Source organism: Mytilus edulis, chromosome 2, assembly GCF_963676685.1.
Source record: "Mytilus edulis chromosome 2, xbMytEdul2.2, whole genome shotgun sequence".
Lineage (NCBI taxonomy): Eukaryota > Metazoa > Mollusca > Bivalvia > Mytilida > Mytilidae > Mytilus > Mytilus edulis.
Genome location: NC_092345.1, coordinates 47,705,126 through 47,721,711, shown reverse-complemented (window position 1 = coordinate 47,721,711; position 16,586 = coordinate 47,705,126). Strand labels below are relative to the sequence as shown.

General features: G+C 31.9%; 1 protein-coding gene across 1 annotated transcript in view; it reads left to right on the top strand.

The window, feature by feature from the left end:
* LOC139510882 (uncharacterized) overlaps positions 1 to 16,586 on the top strand; it is a 103,156-nt gene that overhangs the window by 18,152 nt on the left and 68,418 nt on the right. Inside the window, exons 8-12 of the mRNA XM_071297425.1 lie at positions 4,640 to 5,599; positions 6,944 to 7,156; positions 8,114 to 8,252; positions 13,593 to 13,759; positions 15,527 to 15,855. Coding sequence (XP_071153526.1) covers positions 4,640 to 5,599; positions 6,944 to 7,156; positions 8,114 to 8,252; positions 13,593 to 13,759; positions 15,527 to 15,855 — 1,808 coding nt within the window. The remainder of the gene's footprint in view (positions 1 to 4,639; positions 5,600 to 6,943; positions 7,157 to 8,113; positions 8,253 to 13,592; positions 13,760 to 15,526; positions 15,856 to 16,586) is intronic.

Sequence of the window (16,586 nt, the reverse complement as noted above, 5' to 3'; positions counted from 1 at the left end):
AAAGTCGTTAACACTATTTGAAGGTGGATAAGATAAATGTGTAATTAAACACCAGCCTGATGTCTTTTTTTGAACCAAACCTATTGGAGAACATTTCAAATTTGAAATAAGCCTGTAATCAAATGGTCCAGCTATTGTTCAATTTTTTTTCATTTTCAACTTTGTCAATAGATGCCCTAGGATTTTGAATAACCGATTTTTTATTTTTTGTTTCAAAAGGAAGTCTGGGCCCTTCATATTGCAGTTTAAAACTATATCTAAAACCATTTGACAATAATGTAGCAGTTTCCCTATCCGAATATAATTGAAGAGCTTTATCTAAATCTGCAACGCATATAGGTGAATAACCAAGCTTCCAAATGTCAAATCTATGAATGTCATTGTCTGAAAATATTAATAACGAATATTGTGAGGATATGAAGCAGGTGGTCAAAATTGTAATCTTGCCTGTTGAGAAAATGGTCTTATTTGATTTACTATAGGTTGCCTTGGAGTGATTTTCTAATATTGAAATGTTGATTATTTTGCACGGTTTTTGAATATACACATACAGCTGAACGGTGCATCCCATTACATCTCAAACATGCATGTCTATATGTACATTTCATTCGAAAGCACCCTTTTTTAAAGTAATAGTCATAACAACATCTTTGTAACATTTGAAATGGAGGGGATTGTTCTCCATAAGCACCTTTTGCAATGAATCGAAACCATGAATTGCCATCTATTTGTGACCATTTTTTTGTAGGACTCTGAGCAACCCTAAGTCTAAATTGTTGGTCATATTGATACACTCTTTCAAATGGGGCATCAGTTACTACACCTCTTATTAAAGCTATATATGAAAATAAATCACTTGCTAGCAACGGATGCCTTTGGATGACTATTTTTGCAAAATTAATAAAGGCGTCTGTCCATGCCTTTATGGTAGATCACCAGTATATATTTTTTGAGACAGAATTTTTTTTATAATTTGCCTACATGAAGATTTTATTATGCTCTTTTCAAAAATTTAATAAAAAGTATGGGTCACCGTGCTATTTTTCAAGCTATGAGTTGTTGAAAATTGCCAAAATTTGGTTAGTTTGTTCATGAAAAAACACATTAGTGTGCATAAAAAAAATTCTATGAGATAGAATTTTGAAATAAATTGTGAGAAGAAAGGTTTCATAATATGTTTTAAGAAAATAAAAAGAAAACATGGTGTCACCGAACTTGTTTTCTTGCTACAAGTAAATATAAAAAAAAATTTCCTATTAGCCCAGTATAAATTTTGTACTAAAAGAGTTATCTACCCTTAAATGGCTCATTTGAAAAAAATGATTTTAAAACCAAAGAAAGTGATATTTGTTAAAATATTTTGTATAATACAATTAATTAACAAGTTTTCTTTGAATATAAAAATCTTCTAACAATTGAATTGCAAATCTGTCTCCAAATTTGCAAATTTAGGCAAATAACTAGACCGAATTTTTACTGTGATTGTACAATCCAAGATGGCGGATTACCATCAATCTACCTTATGTTATCAATATGTTTCACTCTTCAATTTCTATTTTCTGTGTTTACTATTAATTATAGCTCCATCCATTACCGCAAGCTCTTTTACTATGGATTCATTTGGAACATCAAAGTTCTGATGTAATAAAAGTGCCAAATTGACATATTGTAAAGCCCATTTTTTTTCTTTCAAACATTGAGAAACAAATAAGTCAATTTCATTGTTTAAAAGTACAAGTAAAGGATCATTGTTATAATTACATGAAATAGGAGAAGTTTCTTGCATAAAATCCTCACCATTTATAACATTGTTATCAGCCTGTACACCGACATTACATGTAGCTATTTGGTGCTTGTGGAACAACTTCCGATACAACTTGCGGTACATCAGCTTCATGTCGAGCCTGTTGGGGTTGATTTCTTTATTTCTGTTTTCACGGACCGGGTTTCTCTGTACTTGTCCCCTTCCAACGCCACCATACAGATTTTGTTGCCTTGCACGTCTTATCCCACGACCTCTAGGAATGTAAAATAAAACAGCTAATAAAGATTGAAGTGTTTATAATTGATTTTAATACCTCTCACGGTTATCCGTAATATTCTATACTGGTATGCGCAATGAATATGTATCGTTTATGTTATATGAGCAAGTATAATACTACTAAAAATGCTGAACTAAATTATTTCAATTATCTTTGAGGTATGTTTATTGATAAGAAAGTTCCGCTAAATTAAATACTGTTTGTATTTAAATACTGTAAATACGCTATAACCATTTGATCACGACTTGACAATACATTAAACAGGCGATGGTTTAATAAGATTACATCATGTGAAAGATTATCTTCCTTTATTAATAATATGTATTATCTAATTACATCTGTCGAATGATTGTATTCAAAGTAGTAGTATTCAATCATATTATATACAATATGCAATATCTAAATTGGTACAATACGAAATTAATATTTGAAAGTATATACTTACGGTTAAACTTACATATTAAATCAGCATGTTGATGTGAAATAAACAATCGACATTGTATAACATAAATCAAATCAATAGTATTGTTATAAAACTAAAGTTATTTCAGGTTTACCAAATACATTTAAAAAAGGGAAATAATCCATTCATATTTCTTAATTTAATTTAAAATTCAACTAAGAATGAAAATTGTTTAAACATTGGGCACTAAATTGCTTCTATATCAAACGCAACTTATAGATTATTGTGTACACTGATAATGTACGTAGATTTGAGATTGGATATGTTTACACTTAAATACAACAAAATACTTATTTAAAGCCTAAAAACAAAATTGTATACTTATCTTATAAATGTGGATTCTTTTTTCTGTCCAAACTCCTGGATGATTTTTCAACAACTAACACTATGGTACATTTAAACTGTCTTTTTATCATGTCTATTCGAATTTAAAAGCAAGAAACTCGTGCTAACATTTAGCGCGAAACCTAACTGCCTTGTGTGAATTGTAGACATTGTTTGTATAATTTTTACCTGAAGATAATTATTGATAGCAATGTGTAAAAAAATAAGCTTGCATGGATTTGACAAGTGATAAAATAAATAAATTTAATAAATAAATGATTAAATTGTATAAATTGAGCCAATATTAATGTATATGATTCATTTTTCACACGCAAAATTGATACTGATAAGTTACATCATTGTTTTTCAGTAATTTATATTTTTCTATACTAGTTTTCTATACTTGCATTTTCCCAAGTACTGGTAAAACCAGGTATTTATCAACTCATCCCCGTAATAATTTGAATTATTTATGAACATCTTTATTTCCCTTTTTTACTTTCAGCATCAGATAGCCTTACTTTTTTTTCAAATTTGTCATTTTTTTATTTATTTAGTCGAAATTTTTTTACAAATAGGAATAACCATGGTTAGATATCTAATAAACGTATGGCTCCCATAAATATTTTCTAAGTAAAGTTAAAATATGAAAACAACACTATTATATGAAAGGTCAATATGATTCATAATTTAAATATTTCATTTAGCATGTTTAGTATTCGTTATATTAAGCTTTATAACATTAATAGGTAAAATTAAAAGTCGCAGAGGAATCTCGTATCTATTTACAGTTCATTTTGACTACAATTGTCTGACCTCTCCTTATCGGAGTTATTGGTAAAAATTAATTTGTTTCCTATTATGGCTAGTATCTTTAAAACTATAGAAGATAAGGATAAACTCCTCTGATTTTTCTAGCTTTTTACCGGCAGCCCCTACCGTTATTCTGTAGATATTTTTCATTTCATTATTTTCATTTATTTGTTATTTTGATTTTTTAATTTTTGTTGTTTAACGCCACATTTTAGCACCACTTTTTGGAAATTTTGTGGCGGCACTTTTTTTGGTGGGGGAAGGCGGAGTGCTCGAAAGAAACCACCGGCCTTCGATAGGAAAACTGATAATCCTATTCAATAAAGATTGGATTCGAACTCACAGCCTAATGGTTGACTACCTAGTGATTGCCATATCAATTACTTAGACCATTCGGCCACTGAGGACCAGTGTGTCCATGATGTAAATGTATTGTTTATAAAAGAAGCCAATAGAACAAGGGTTCTAGATGTAGTAGATTTAGACTATCATCATTAACTTATCATATTCTATTGTTAATGAAATATTAAGCTTCTCAATAATCAAAATTGGTGTTTGTCAAATTACTACATATCTAATCCTTTTTTCCGATAAATTGTGTAATTCAAGATTTCTGAAATTTTAACATTTTTGTGAAAGAGTCAAAGTAAATATTTTGTCAAACTTTTATGAAATTAAACGAGCCAAATTAATTTTAAACAAGTTGTATGATACCACCTTAAGTTATTAACCTAAAGTATTCTGTTCAACAACATTAACATGATTAAAATGGATGTGTCATTTTGATTTTGACTTTCATAAAATAATAAACACATACCACTCCTAATACAATTGTGATGTTTGTGTTGTTTTAGTAAAATATTTTGAATTTTAAATCATTTTTAACAAACTAGATAGAATGGATTATCAAAGGGTTTTCAAATTTACCTGAAATGACGTAATAACGATTTCCATATTTAAGACATCTATTTATTTTATCAATGTTGTTAATTGATAGGCCTACTGAAACTCCATGATGCTTACATAAGCAATACTGAGATTGGAATACAGTCAAAAGATAAATTTCTAGATTTGAAAAACATCACCATCAACAACAGTTTTGGTTCATGCTTGTCGATGCTTTCAGGTGCTGAAGGCAAATTTGATTTTGATGGAAGTTTGTTTCATAACTGTGTAAATCATGGTCTTTTTCTATCAAATTATATAAATGCGTCATTTACTGGACTCGATATATCATCTTCATATGAGGGAATACAACTCATCACTTATCAAACTGGACACTTAACTTTGCATAATATTAGGATAAACAATTCTTCACTGTTTGCAGTCCATGTAGAATTTAGTCACCGTACTGATGCAGGAAATATTACAATACATGACATGAAAGTAACTGATTCCCAGACAGGTTTTCACCTTATGGTTGATAATTACTACTCTCATAACAGCATACAAATAAGGGACAACTCCTTTAATAATATCTCAAGGGATGCCATGCAAATCAACGTACCTCGTTACAAAAGAAGTTACTATACCAGTCAAAACGGAGCACAGAGGTTTATTGATATTGGATACAACAAATTTACCGAAACCTGTGGAGTTACCTTGAATACTTGGGACAGTGTTAATATTAGTTTCCATGACAATGAATTCACAGGAAGTTCATGTCCAACAATTGATAAATGTTTCATCAGTATTTCTGCAGATCGATCCCGTGACATATCATACCATGTTTTTGACATATTTACGAACAAATTCATGGGAATAGATGGTTATTGTGTTATAGAGTTGAAAAGCAACAGCTATTTTTCATATCCTAAGGGAACAGTGCAGTTTAATAGTTTCCTCCTGAATAAAGCATCACGTGGTGTAGTGGTTCTAGATACGTCATACTTTAACATCTCTCAGAACATCTTTAACAACCATGATTCTACATATGATTTATACGCTACTGGTTCTGGTAAGTAAATTAAATAAATAAATACATTAATTAAACTCATCATAGATACCAGGATTAAATTTTGTATTTACGCCAGACGCGCGTTTCGTCTACGAAAGACTCATCAGTGACGCTCGAATCCAAAAAAGTTAAAAAGGCCAAATAAAGTATGAAGTTGAAGAGCATTGAGGACAAAAATTCCTAAAAGTTTTGCCAATTACAGCTAAGGTAATCCATTCCTAAGATAGAAAAGCCTTAGTATTTAAAAAATTTAAAAGTTTTGTAAACAGTTAATTTATAAATATGACCATATCAATGATAATTCATGTCAGCACAGAAGTGCTGACTACTGGGCTAGTAATATCCTCCGAGAATTAAAACTCCACCAGCAGTGGCATCAACCCAGTGGTTGTAAATAAACTCATCATAGATACCAGGATTAAATTTTGTATTTACGCTAGACTTTTATAATAGTTTGCACTTTAATGAAACATCTGACTACCGTTTACACTTGTAATCCTAATTTTACCATAAAGACAGATAAAGAAAAAACCTACGTTCAGCACAACTTACAATTGACTTACATAAATGCAATTACCTTGTGTTATTCCTGGGATAAATAACCATTTGATTTGAAAAAAGAACTGTCTGATAGACACTTAAGTTCTCTGAGATTGACATCATATATGTTATTGTTCTATTATAATGTCATAATGTTATTGATCTATTATAATATTGAAAATACTTTGAACGACAAAATAATTTTATATCTCTTCCTGTGTGACGTAACATTCCAACATCAAACACGCGGAATCTCGCCATGCAGTCATTTGGGTTGATTTTAAATACATATATAAGATCATATAAGTAGTAATGCATGTTGTTGTTTTATTTTATATTTTATTTTTTGTGCTTCTTTGTTATATATTTGTTTGTTTTGTTCTGATTGAGATTGTGAAACGGTATTGATGTCTAATTTCCTGATTGTGGAAACATTTGACGATAACATTGGGTTAGAGTCAATGAGATAATTGATTTTCATTTATACCTATGCAATCCCAACTACAAAAAGAGGTCACGGAAATAAGACTTTTGCAACATGACTAGAAGGGATGATCCGACACTGGATTTACCTTAAAATCGAAAACAAACCAGATTATCTGTGGTGATGTATGTTAGCATAATGAGGTTTGCATTGCGCAAAACAGTCATGCATCTTGAGTTAACATGTTAGCTCTAGTCCAGATACCTGAGATATTAATATTCATATCGATACACCTATTTAAGTCTTCATTGCGAAACAACTGTTTTTTGTAAATGTGTACTTTCTATTTAGTACTTAACTTATTAGCTGCTGATTTGCAGGAGATGACACAATTAATGCTACAAAGAATTGGTTTGGTAACATGACATTGTCCATGGTTTATGATCGAATTTATGACAGAAGACAAGATCCAAGTTTAATGTCTGTGACGGTTGCACCATTGTTACTGGAATGGACATTAGATTGCTTTCTGGTAAACAACTGCAGCAATCAAGGACAATGTGTCAGTCCAAACAGATGTAGATGTGTGTCAGGTAAGAGGATTATGATAATGTTAGTTACGATTAAATAGTGTGACTTCTATGTTCTACTCAGTGTAATATATGTTAAATTTTTGTGTTGAATTTATTAGTCATATAATTTATAGGGGTTTGTGTTTTCTGGTTATGAAATATATTGGAACCATTTCTAACAAAAATGCATGTGCTTAAAACAGTAGTACTATCGACCAAATAAATGATTCAGCTAAATGCTACAAAATAGTACAATGACTTTCATTTTATTTCAAGGATTATATCTAGAAATATCAGCTGTTGGTTGAATATATCAACCAAAATGACAACAAAAAAATATATACAATCTTACAGATTTCATGAAGTTTATTAATGTCTTGTACAAATAAACTGTCTTGCATAGTTAAGGGCAATCTGAGGTGTATATAATTAAGTGGTGGTCATGAAAAACTCTACTTTTAAATCAGCTGCACGGAATTCATATATCTTATAAAACTTCTCAGTCATATAGGTCTCTTTATAAATAAAAACATTTCAAACAATTTGATGAAAAATATTTAAGGCAGGAAGGGTACGCATATCATTGTTTTTTTCTGCTGTTTTATCGATAGAGCAGGTTTATAACAGGCTTTTGATCAGTCAGCAATGTTTAGTTTCTTATGAGTTGTTAGTTTGTCTCTATCCTTTTTAGTTATATAATTTGTCAGTAAATATTTGATTTGTAAGTTGGAATGTACCTTTGGTATCGTTCGACTGTTAAAAAGTCTTATAAAGTCTTTGCTTTTGCAATAACCAGTATATACATAATGCCTTAGATGAAACCTGTTGATTGACAATGACTCATCTATGCTTGATTTTTAAGCCCGGGGCTATAGACAAACCTGTTTTTATAAAAAAAAAAAAGATTACAGATGCTTAGTGTGAAGGTACATTTTTAGTTAATCAATAAATCGTTCAACCTGGTATATTATGTTTAAGGTTGGACTGGTAAAAACTGTACTGAATATGACTGTTCAGATGTCAATCATTGTTATGGAAATGGACAATGTATTGGACCAAACAAATGTGATTGTCATCCTGGTTGGGAAGGTGATACTTGCATTGTAGCTTCATGTTTGTAAGTATAAATCATTACAAGTCATGAATATTTGTTAATTGGGTACAAGTTAAATCTTACATGAAATTAAATCAAAACCCTATGGTACTGACTTGATTTCTGGTTTTCCTAAGGTTTAGCGCTACCTTTTATAGTCGAATAAGACAGTGCAGCTAATTGATATACTATGATAATCATTTGGTTCCTCTCTATTCGATTGCAGGCAATGTGTTGATGATAAGTTGAACTTTGATATTAAGATACACCCCAGTTCCATCTATTTTTAATAAAAACTATCCTTTAAATACTCTTTTGATTGAAGGTAAAACTTTTGATCCCAGTCATATGTCTCTATTCTAAAGCATTAATCGTAAAACAATGAAGCGATTCTAACTCCCGCACTCATCATTGATTGCCCCCAAAAAGGTAGTTCCTGAATTTTTATGCCCCACCTACGATAGTAGAGGGGCATTATGTTTTCTGGTCTGTGGCTCCGTTCGTCCGTCCGTCTGTGCGTCCGTTCAGGTTAAAGTTTTTGGTCAAGGTAGTTTTCGATGAAGCTGAAGTCCAATCAACTTGAAACTTAGTACACTTGTTGCTTATGATATGATCTTTTTAATTTTAAAGCCAAATTAGACTTTTGACCCCAATTTCACGGTCCACTGAATATAGAAAATGAAATTGGGAGTTTCAGGTTAAAGTTTTTGGTCAAGGTAGTTTTCGATGAAGCTGGAGTCCAATCAACTTGAAACTTAGTACACTTGTTGCTTATGGTATGATGTTTTTAATTTTAAAGCCAAATTAGACTTTTTACCCCAATTTCACGGTCCACTAAACATAGAAAATGAAATTGGGAGTTTCAGGTTAAAGTTTTTGGTCAAGGTAGTTTTTGATGAAGCTAAAGTCCAATCAACTTGAAACTTAGTACACTTGTTGCTTATGATATGATCTTTCTAATTGTAAGCCAAATTAGACTTTTGACCCCAATTTCACGGTCCACTAAACATAGAAAATGAAAGATGGAGTTTCAGGTTAAAGTTTTTGGTCAAGGTAGTTTTTGATAAAATTGAAGTCCAATCAACTTGAAACTTAGTACATATGTTCCCTATAGTATAATCTTTCTAATTTTAATGCCAAATTAGATTATTACCAAATTGCACGGTCCATGGAACATGGTAAAGGATAGTGCGAGTGGGGCATCCGTGTACTTTGGACACATTCTTGTTAATCTGTATTTTGGTAAATTGAGCGGTTTGGGTCCTCAATGCTCTTCAATTTTGTATTTGTTTGGCTTTATAACTATTTTGATCTGAGCTTCACTGATGGCTCTTATGTAGACGAAACGCGCGTCTGGCGTATTAAATTATAATCCTGGTACTTTTGATAACTATTTACACCACTAGGTCGATGCCACTGCTGGTGGACGTTTCGTCCCCGAGGGTATCACCATCCCAGTAGTCAGCACTTCGGTGCTGATATGATTATCAGTTATATGGTAATTTTTATAAATTTCCTGTTACAAAACTTTTATTTTTATTGAAAAACTAAGGATTTTCTTATCCCAGGAAAAGATAACCTTAGTCGTATTTGGCACAACTTTTTAGAATTCCGGGTCCTCAATGCTCTTCAACTTTGTGCTTGTTTGACTTCATAACTATTTTGATCTGAGTGCACTGATGAGTCTTATGTACTAGATGAAACACGCGTCTGGCGTATTAAATTTTAATCCTGGTACCTTTGATAACTATTTACACCACTGGGTCGATGCCACTGCTGGTAGACGTTTCGTCCCCGAGGGTATCACCAGCCCAGTAGTCAGCACTTCGGTGCCGAAGTGCTGAGTGCTGACATGATTATCAATTATATGGTCATTTTTATAAATTTCCTGTTACCAAACTTTGAATTTTTCGAAAAACTAAGGTTTTTCTTATCCAAGGAATAGATAACCTTAGTCGTATTTGGCACACATTTTTGGAATTTTGGGTTCATAATGCTCTTCAACTTTGTACTTGTTCGGCTTTATAACTATTTTGATCTGAGCGTCACTGATGACTCTTATGTAGACGAAACGCGCGTCTGGCGTATTAAATTATAATCCTGGTACTTTTGATAACTATTAACACCACTAGGTCGATGCCACTGCTGGTTGACGTTTCGTAACCGAGGTAATCACCAGCCCAGTAGTCAGCACTTCGGGTCTGACATGATTATCAGTTGTATGGTAATTTTTATAAATTTCCTGTTACAAAACTTTCATTTTTATTGAAAAACTAAGGAATTTCTTATCCGAGGAATAGATAACCTTAGTCGTATTTGGCACAATGTTTTGGAATTTCGGCTCCTCAATGCTCTTCAACTCTGTACTTGTTTGGCTTTATAACTATTTTGATATGAGTGTCACTGATGGGTCTTATGTAGATGAAACACGCGTCTGGCGAATTAAATTATAATCCTGGTACCTTTGATAACTATTTACACCACTGGGTCGATGCCACTGCTGGTGGACGTTTCGTCCCTGAGGGTATCACCAGCCCAGTAGTCAGCACTTCGGTGTTGACATGAATATCAATAATATGGTAATTTTTTTAAATTTCATGTTACAAAACTTTAAATTTTTCGAATAACTAAGGATTTTCGTAACCAAGGAATAGATCAACTTAGTCGTATTTGGAACAACTTTTTAGAATTTTGTCCTCAATGCTCTTCAACTTTGTATTTGTTTGGCTTTATAACTATTTTAATCTGAGCTTCACTGATGACTCTTATGAAGACGACACGTGCGTCTGTCGTATTAAATTATAATCCTGGTACCTTTGATAACTATTTAAATCCAGACAAACCTATCCCTTCTTGAGAAGAAGGGAGGATTGGGTGGGTTCAATGATTTTATAAAGTCTAATCACTTGTTAAGTTTTGATCGAAGATAGCCAAAGTACAATTAATAGAGGGGTTTCATGTAAACCAAATATTTTTATATATCATTGTTTGATATTGTCAATAAATATGTTCTCCGTTCTTTTTCATTTAATAATCAATGTAAACAAATACAGGGTTTAGCATCCGGTTTTAGTTAGTTATACAATTCGGAATACGGCGTCCGGCAGACGGAGTTTCTATTCAGACACCCCTCTCCCTTAATTTGTATTAGAAAAAAGACATAGATTATGCACATTTGAATCTATTATGAACATATTATTCAACTACAAATGTACAATCATGAACAATGGAATATAACTTCCAGTTCAAATTTCGAATCGCCTATTAAAATACAATTACACTTTTTATTTAAAAATTCGCAACATTTCAAAATAAAAGCAATCTTTACCCTTTAATGGTCAAAATCATTTTGATTACTTAATATACATGAATATGTGTGAATTAAAGTTACGTTTAGTCAGGATTTGATATTTTGAATTCAGAAAGATACGTATACCTAACGTAATCACCATTTGTTTAATGAATAATCATAATTATCTTTTATTGGTTGAAAAATACATCGGAAGGCAAATTTTGTCGTTTTGACAATCCATTTAAAGGAAGGACTGAATAATCTATAATACTAAAATAACGAGGTCCGATTTGCAGCCGTCATCGGGTAAAAACGACAAACCAAAGAATTCAAATTTATATATAACTAATATACGACAATGGTGTAGATTAAAAATTACTCTCCAGACCCTTTCCACATAATTAATAGTGCCAATAATTAACAAGTTCCGGGTCGAATCCAATACCGATACCAATAGTATATTCACCTGTTACCTATTACCTTATCTGTACGTTCCGCATCTGACAGGCGCACCACCAAACGTTGTTTTAAGGACTTTGCTATATACACGGGTCATTGTCAAATCGTTCCCTATTGTAGTATTTTAATCAGTAACACTTTCTAAGATAACAATACGAATACTTAATAACTGGACTTAAAATAAAGCGTATAGGTACAGTTTTCCATTTGTTAGCGGGCATGACGTAAAACAGCGGATAAAAGAGTTCAACTTTATTTACAATGCTGTTGATTAAAAAAAACTCCATTCCAGGACTTTTGGTTTTTTCAATAATCAATATTACCAATAATTGATAAGTTCCAGATCGACAGGTTCAAACAGAAAGATTTTGAAAGGAGAGAAACTTATAATCGGCATGACTTTATCAGATGACAATACCAATACTAAAATAAGGCTTACGCATAGTTAAATGATACTTTAATTCAGTCACTGACCCGCGATATCACGGATGTGTTCTAGTACTATAAAGATCATATTTTTTTCAATTTATATCTGAAGGAAAATGATGTTTCAGCCAGAAGCCAAAATGAAAAGTAAAGAAAATGTGTTTTGGATCTCTGTGCATGTGGACCATGGCAGTTATTGCTCTTAGTATCTATTGGCGTCGAGCCTTTGTCATAGACAATATTGTTTTCATAATTGTTTTTGGATAAATCTTCCTCTCTGAAACCACTTGACTTATAATGACTTATTTCCACTAAAGTAGAACTGAAAAATGCTTTGGATATCGTGTACTTATTGCAATTTTATAGTGTTGATACTGTAGTAGATAGAGTGAAGCTGTGAAGAGCAACAATGGTTAGCAATACAACATGTACACGTTTAACAAAAATACTTCATGCCTGAAACCGTAGGAAGCTTTCTTATTGAAGTAATTGTCCTTTAACGACAATTTTATACTATTGTATGAGATATTTTTCTTCGTTAAAAGATGAACATGTAGAAACTGTGAACTGCACAAATAATCTACAATGAAGATATATTTTTGACGTGTAAGCGTTTAGGCTCTTATGAGCCTCTTGTTTAGCACCTCATAAATTTAGCATTTATCTTCTGTAAACTACAGCGAATTCAAAACCAATTTAAGGATAAAATTGTTCCAAAACATTACCATCTCCTTTGATGTGGAATGATAACCTATGAGACAGTCATTCAGCAGAGATCAAATGATATGGTTGACGGTAACTTTAGGTTACTATACAGCCTTATAAATGACACCGCCAAGACCATGTAGTAATCTATAAAAGGCTCTGAAATGACAAAGTGTTTAACAATTAAAAAATTGTATATGCGTGTAACATGTGAAATGAATAAACAAAAATAATCACAAAGCAATAAACGACTACCGGGGACTTACAGATTCCTGACTTAACACACATACAGAATCCGATGGGAATAAACATGTGTATTAGTACACTTTGTTCAGTTTGAAAAGAATAAACAGAAGCAAAGTATGTATCAGTATGTTTTTGAGATTGGTTGAAAATTATATCAATGTTAATACTAATAGACATGAATAAAAAATGTGCACATATATTTCATATCATTTTTGTTTTTTTTGTTTACCACACAGTGATGTGAAGAATTGTAGTGGCCATGGGATCTGTCTAAGGCCAGGAGTGTGTAAATGTGCATCAAAGTTTACTGGTGAAGACTGTAGTCAATGTGTTCCATTACACTGGGGATCTCTCTGTAGCCAATGTCCGGATTGTCAACATGGTACTTGTAATCTTACAACAGGTATGTATTATATCACATGTAGTTCTTTTGCTTACAAATAAAAAAAATAAGTTACCTACATTTACATATGAATCTGCCTTCCTCTTTTGAAATTTCTGTGTCTTGGTCAAGGGTTCAAAATTTTTGAAGTGAAATTGTTTCATATTCGTCCGTGTACCTTTATACCAAATATTTGTCATTTCTATTTTTAACTGAAAAATAAACTTTGCAAAATTTTCTGCAACTTTTTGAAGTCACTTTTGAAAAATCATTTTCTTAATGAGATTGGAAATTGTAATTTTCATGAAATTACATTTTTGATTTCACGAGGATATTAAAAAAATTAATGATAAGTTGTGTTAAAATGATTTACAATGTAAATAAAATCATCATAGATACCAGGACTAAATTTAGTATATACGACAGACGCGCGTTTCGTCTACAAAAGACTCATCAGTGACGCTCGAATCCAAAAAAGTTTAAAAGGCCAAATAAAGTACGAAGTTGAAGAGCATTGAGAACCAAAATTCCTTAAAGTTTTGCCAAATACAGCTAAGGTAATCTATGCCTGAGGTAGAAAAGCCTCAACAGTTTGAATAAATTAAAACATTTGCATTTGCTTGTTTTAGAAAAAAAAAATTCAATCTCATTCTAAAAAGCAAATAATGAAGTTGCTGACTTTAAATATTGAAAAAATGAAAGATGCTCCAACGTGGAGCATTTTTCAATTTGACTTTTAATATTAAAAAATGAAAAATGCTTCAATATAGCATTTTGACGGGACGTATTATGGTATACAAATTTCCGTCTGTCCGTCTGTCTGTCCGGCGTAGACATGTCGCAGTCCGTAACTTGAGAACGAATTATCCAAATTTCATGAAACGTAGATTAGTTGTTTCTTATGATGGTCAAACGATCTGTATACTTTTGGGGGAAACAAATATCAAAACTTTTTAAGTTACAGGACTTTGTAACTAAAACAGGTTATTTTTTAACATGTCGTGCCGTATCCCAAAATCGATTTATGATATTGCTTAAAACTTTACACACTTCTTAGTTATATTAACCTAACGATATGTATACTCTTTGGTAATGATTCAAATTTTTTTTAAGAGTAAGTGAGTTTAAAAAAAGGGGGGGGGGTTCACATATGGCGCCGTATCTCAAAAACGATTGATGATTATTGCTTAAAACTTTACTCACTTCTTAGTTATTTTAATCTAAAGATCTTTATACTTTTTGGTGATGATATAAAATTTTATTTGAGAGTTATTGAGTTTTTTGTAAAAAAGGTTTTTTTTCACAAGTCGCGCCGTATCTCAGAAACTATTTATGATTATTGCATGAAACTTCACACACAAGACAACGGGCGTATCGTCCACTTGTGGCGCAGCTGTTTATTTTCGTTTAAAATGACAAATGTTTGGCGTAAATATACATGGTGTACTATTAATGTATAAAACTTCTTATAACAAAAAATATACTTTAGAATATCTACTTCATTCATGAACTATTTGATTGTCCTCGAAAAGGCTTCATAAGATGCCATATGACCAATAGTTTACAAAATGTCAGATAGATTTATGATAATATTAACTTCAATCATATATTTGTTAATGTTGAAAAAAATATAAAACTTAAAGTAAAGCAGATTGGTTGCTAAATGATAATTGTTTGTTTTGTTTGTACAGAAAGAATAAAATGCAAACAGTAATTTTTTTGTAAACACACTCTATAAACAGTGGCAACTAGTTTAAAACTGGTTAATGGAATAGTTATTCCTTATAGGCATGTGTGACTGTAATGGCATCAACTGGTCAGATGTCTTGTGCGATAAGTGCAGTGAGACTTTTTATGGTCCAGATTGTCTCCCCTTGATGATGGCTTTACAAGTAGTACCCAATGAAGGATCAGACAAAGGAGGTACAGTAGTTCATGTATGGGGACACAATTTCCCAGAGGTTATAGGTAATGTGTACATTTGTAAATTTGGACCAGAGATCGTCAATGGAACATGGATAGCTTGGAACCACGTAACGTGTACAGCACCGCAGCATGAAGAAGGACATGTGTTCCTTGAAGTTTCACCCAATGGTACACATTTCACTAATACCAAGGTAAAATAATGTGATATATACTTTTATTTGAACTATTAAGAATAGAAGACAACTGTTATAGATACGCATGTGATCTAATTTTAACTTTTTTAAATATTAAAATTGCCGGTTGAATGACCAAACCCCTTCATGTACATTGCATATATTTTTGTCGGAACTCTATGCTTATTAATGATACATATGTAGAAAATTATCATTTGTAGGGTTACAAATAAAAATCTGTAAGGCAGCATTATAAGAAATTAGAGCAAATGAACAAGGTTAAAACTAGAAAAAGGTATATAATCATATAATAAGACGGTAATAGAAGACCTTGACGGTACAATAAGACCCTGGTTTGAGAATATAACGTCAGAGTGGACGTCTATTTCAGGAACGGGCATCAATCAGATAATGACCGTTTGACACATATATCAACAACATGTACAGTAATCATATTGCATTCCTATATGTTTCTGCATTTGAACCTTTGGATTCCTATTTTTGTCACTTTGTTAACGGTGTATCATTTTTAAAGTCACATGAAACCCCAGATTAAAAAAAATATGATGCATATGTTTTTTATTACAAAATGAAGTTTTCATTATAAAACTTATGTACATATACTTTTTTCTGAAGAAAATTCTTTTATTTTTTTTTTATAAATTGCTTGCTTCTAGGAAGCAATTCGCCGACATATTTTCTGTATGCAAGTAATCTTAACGTGACCCTTCTGTAAAAATCCGGTAATC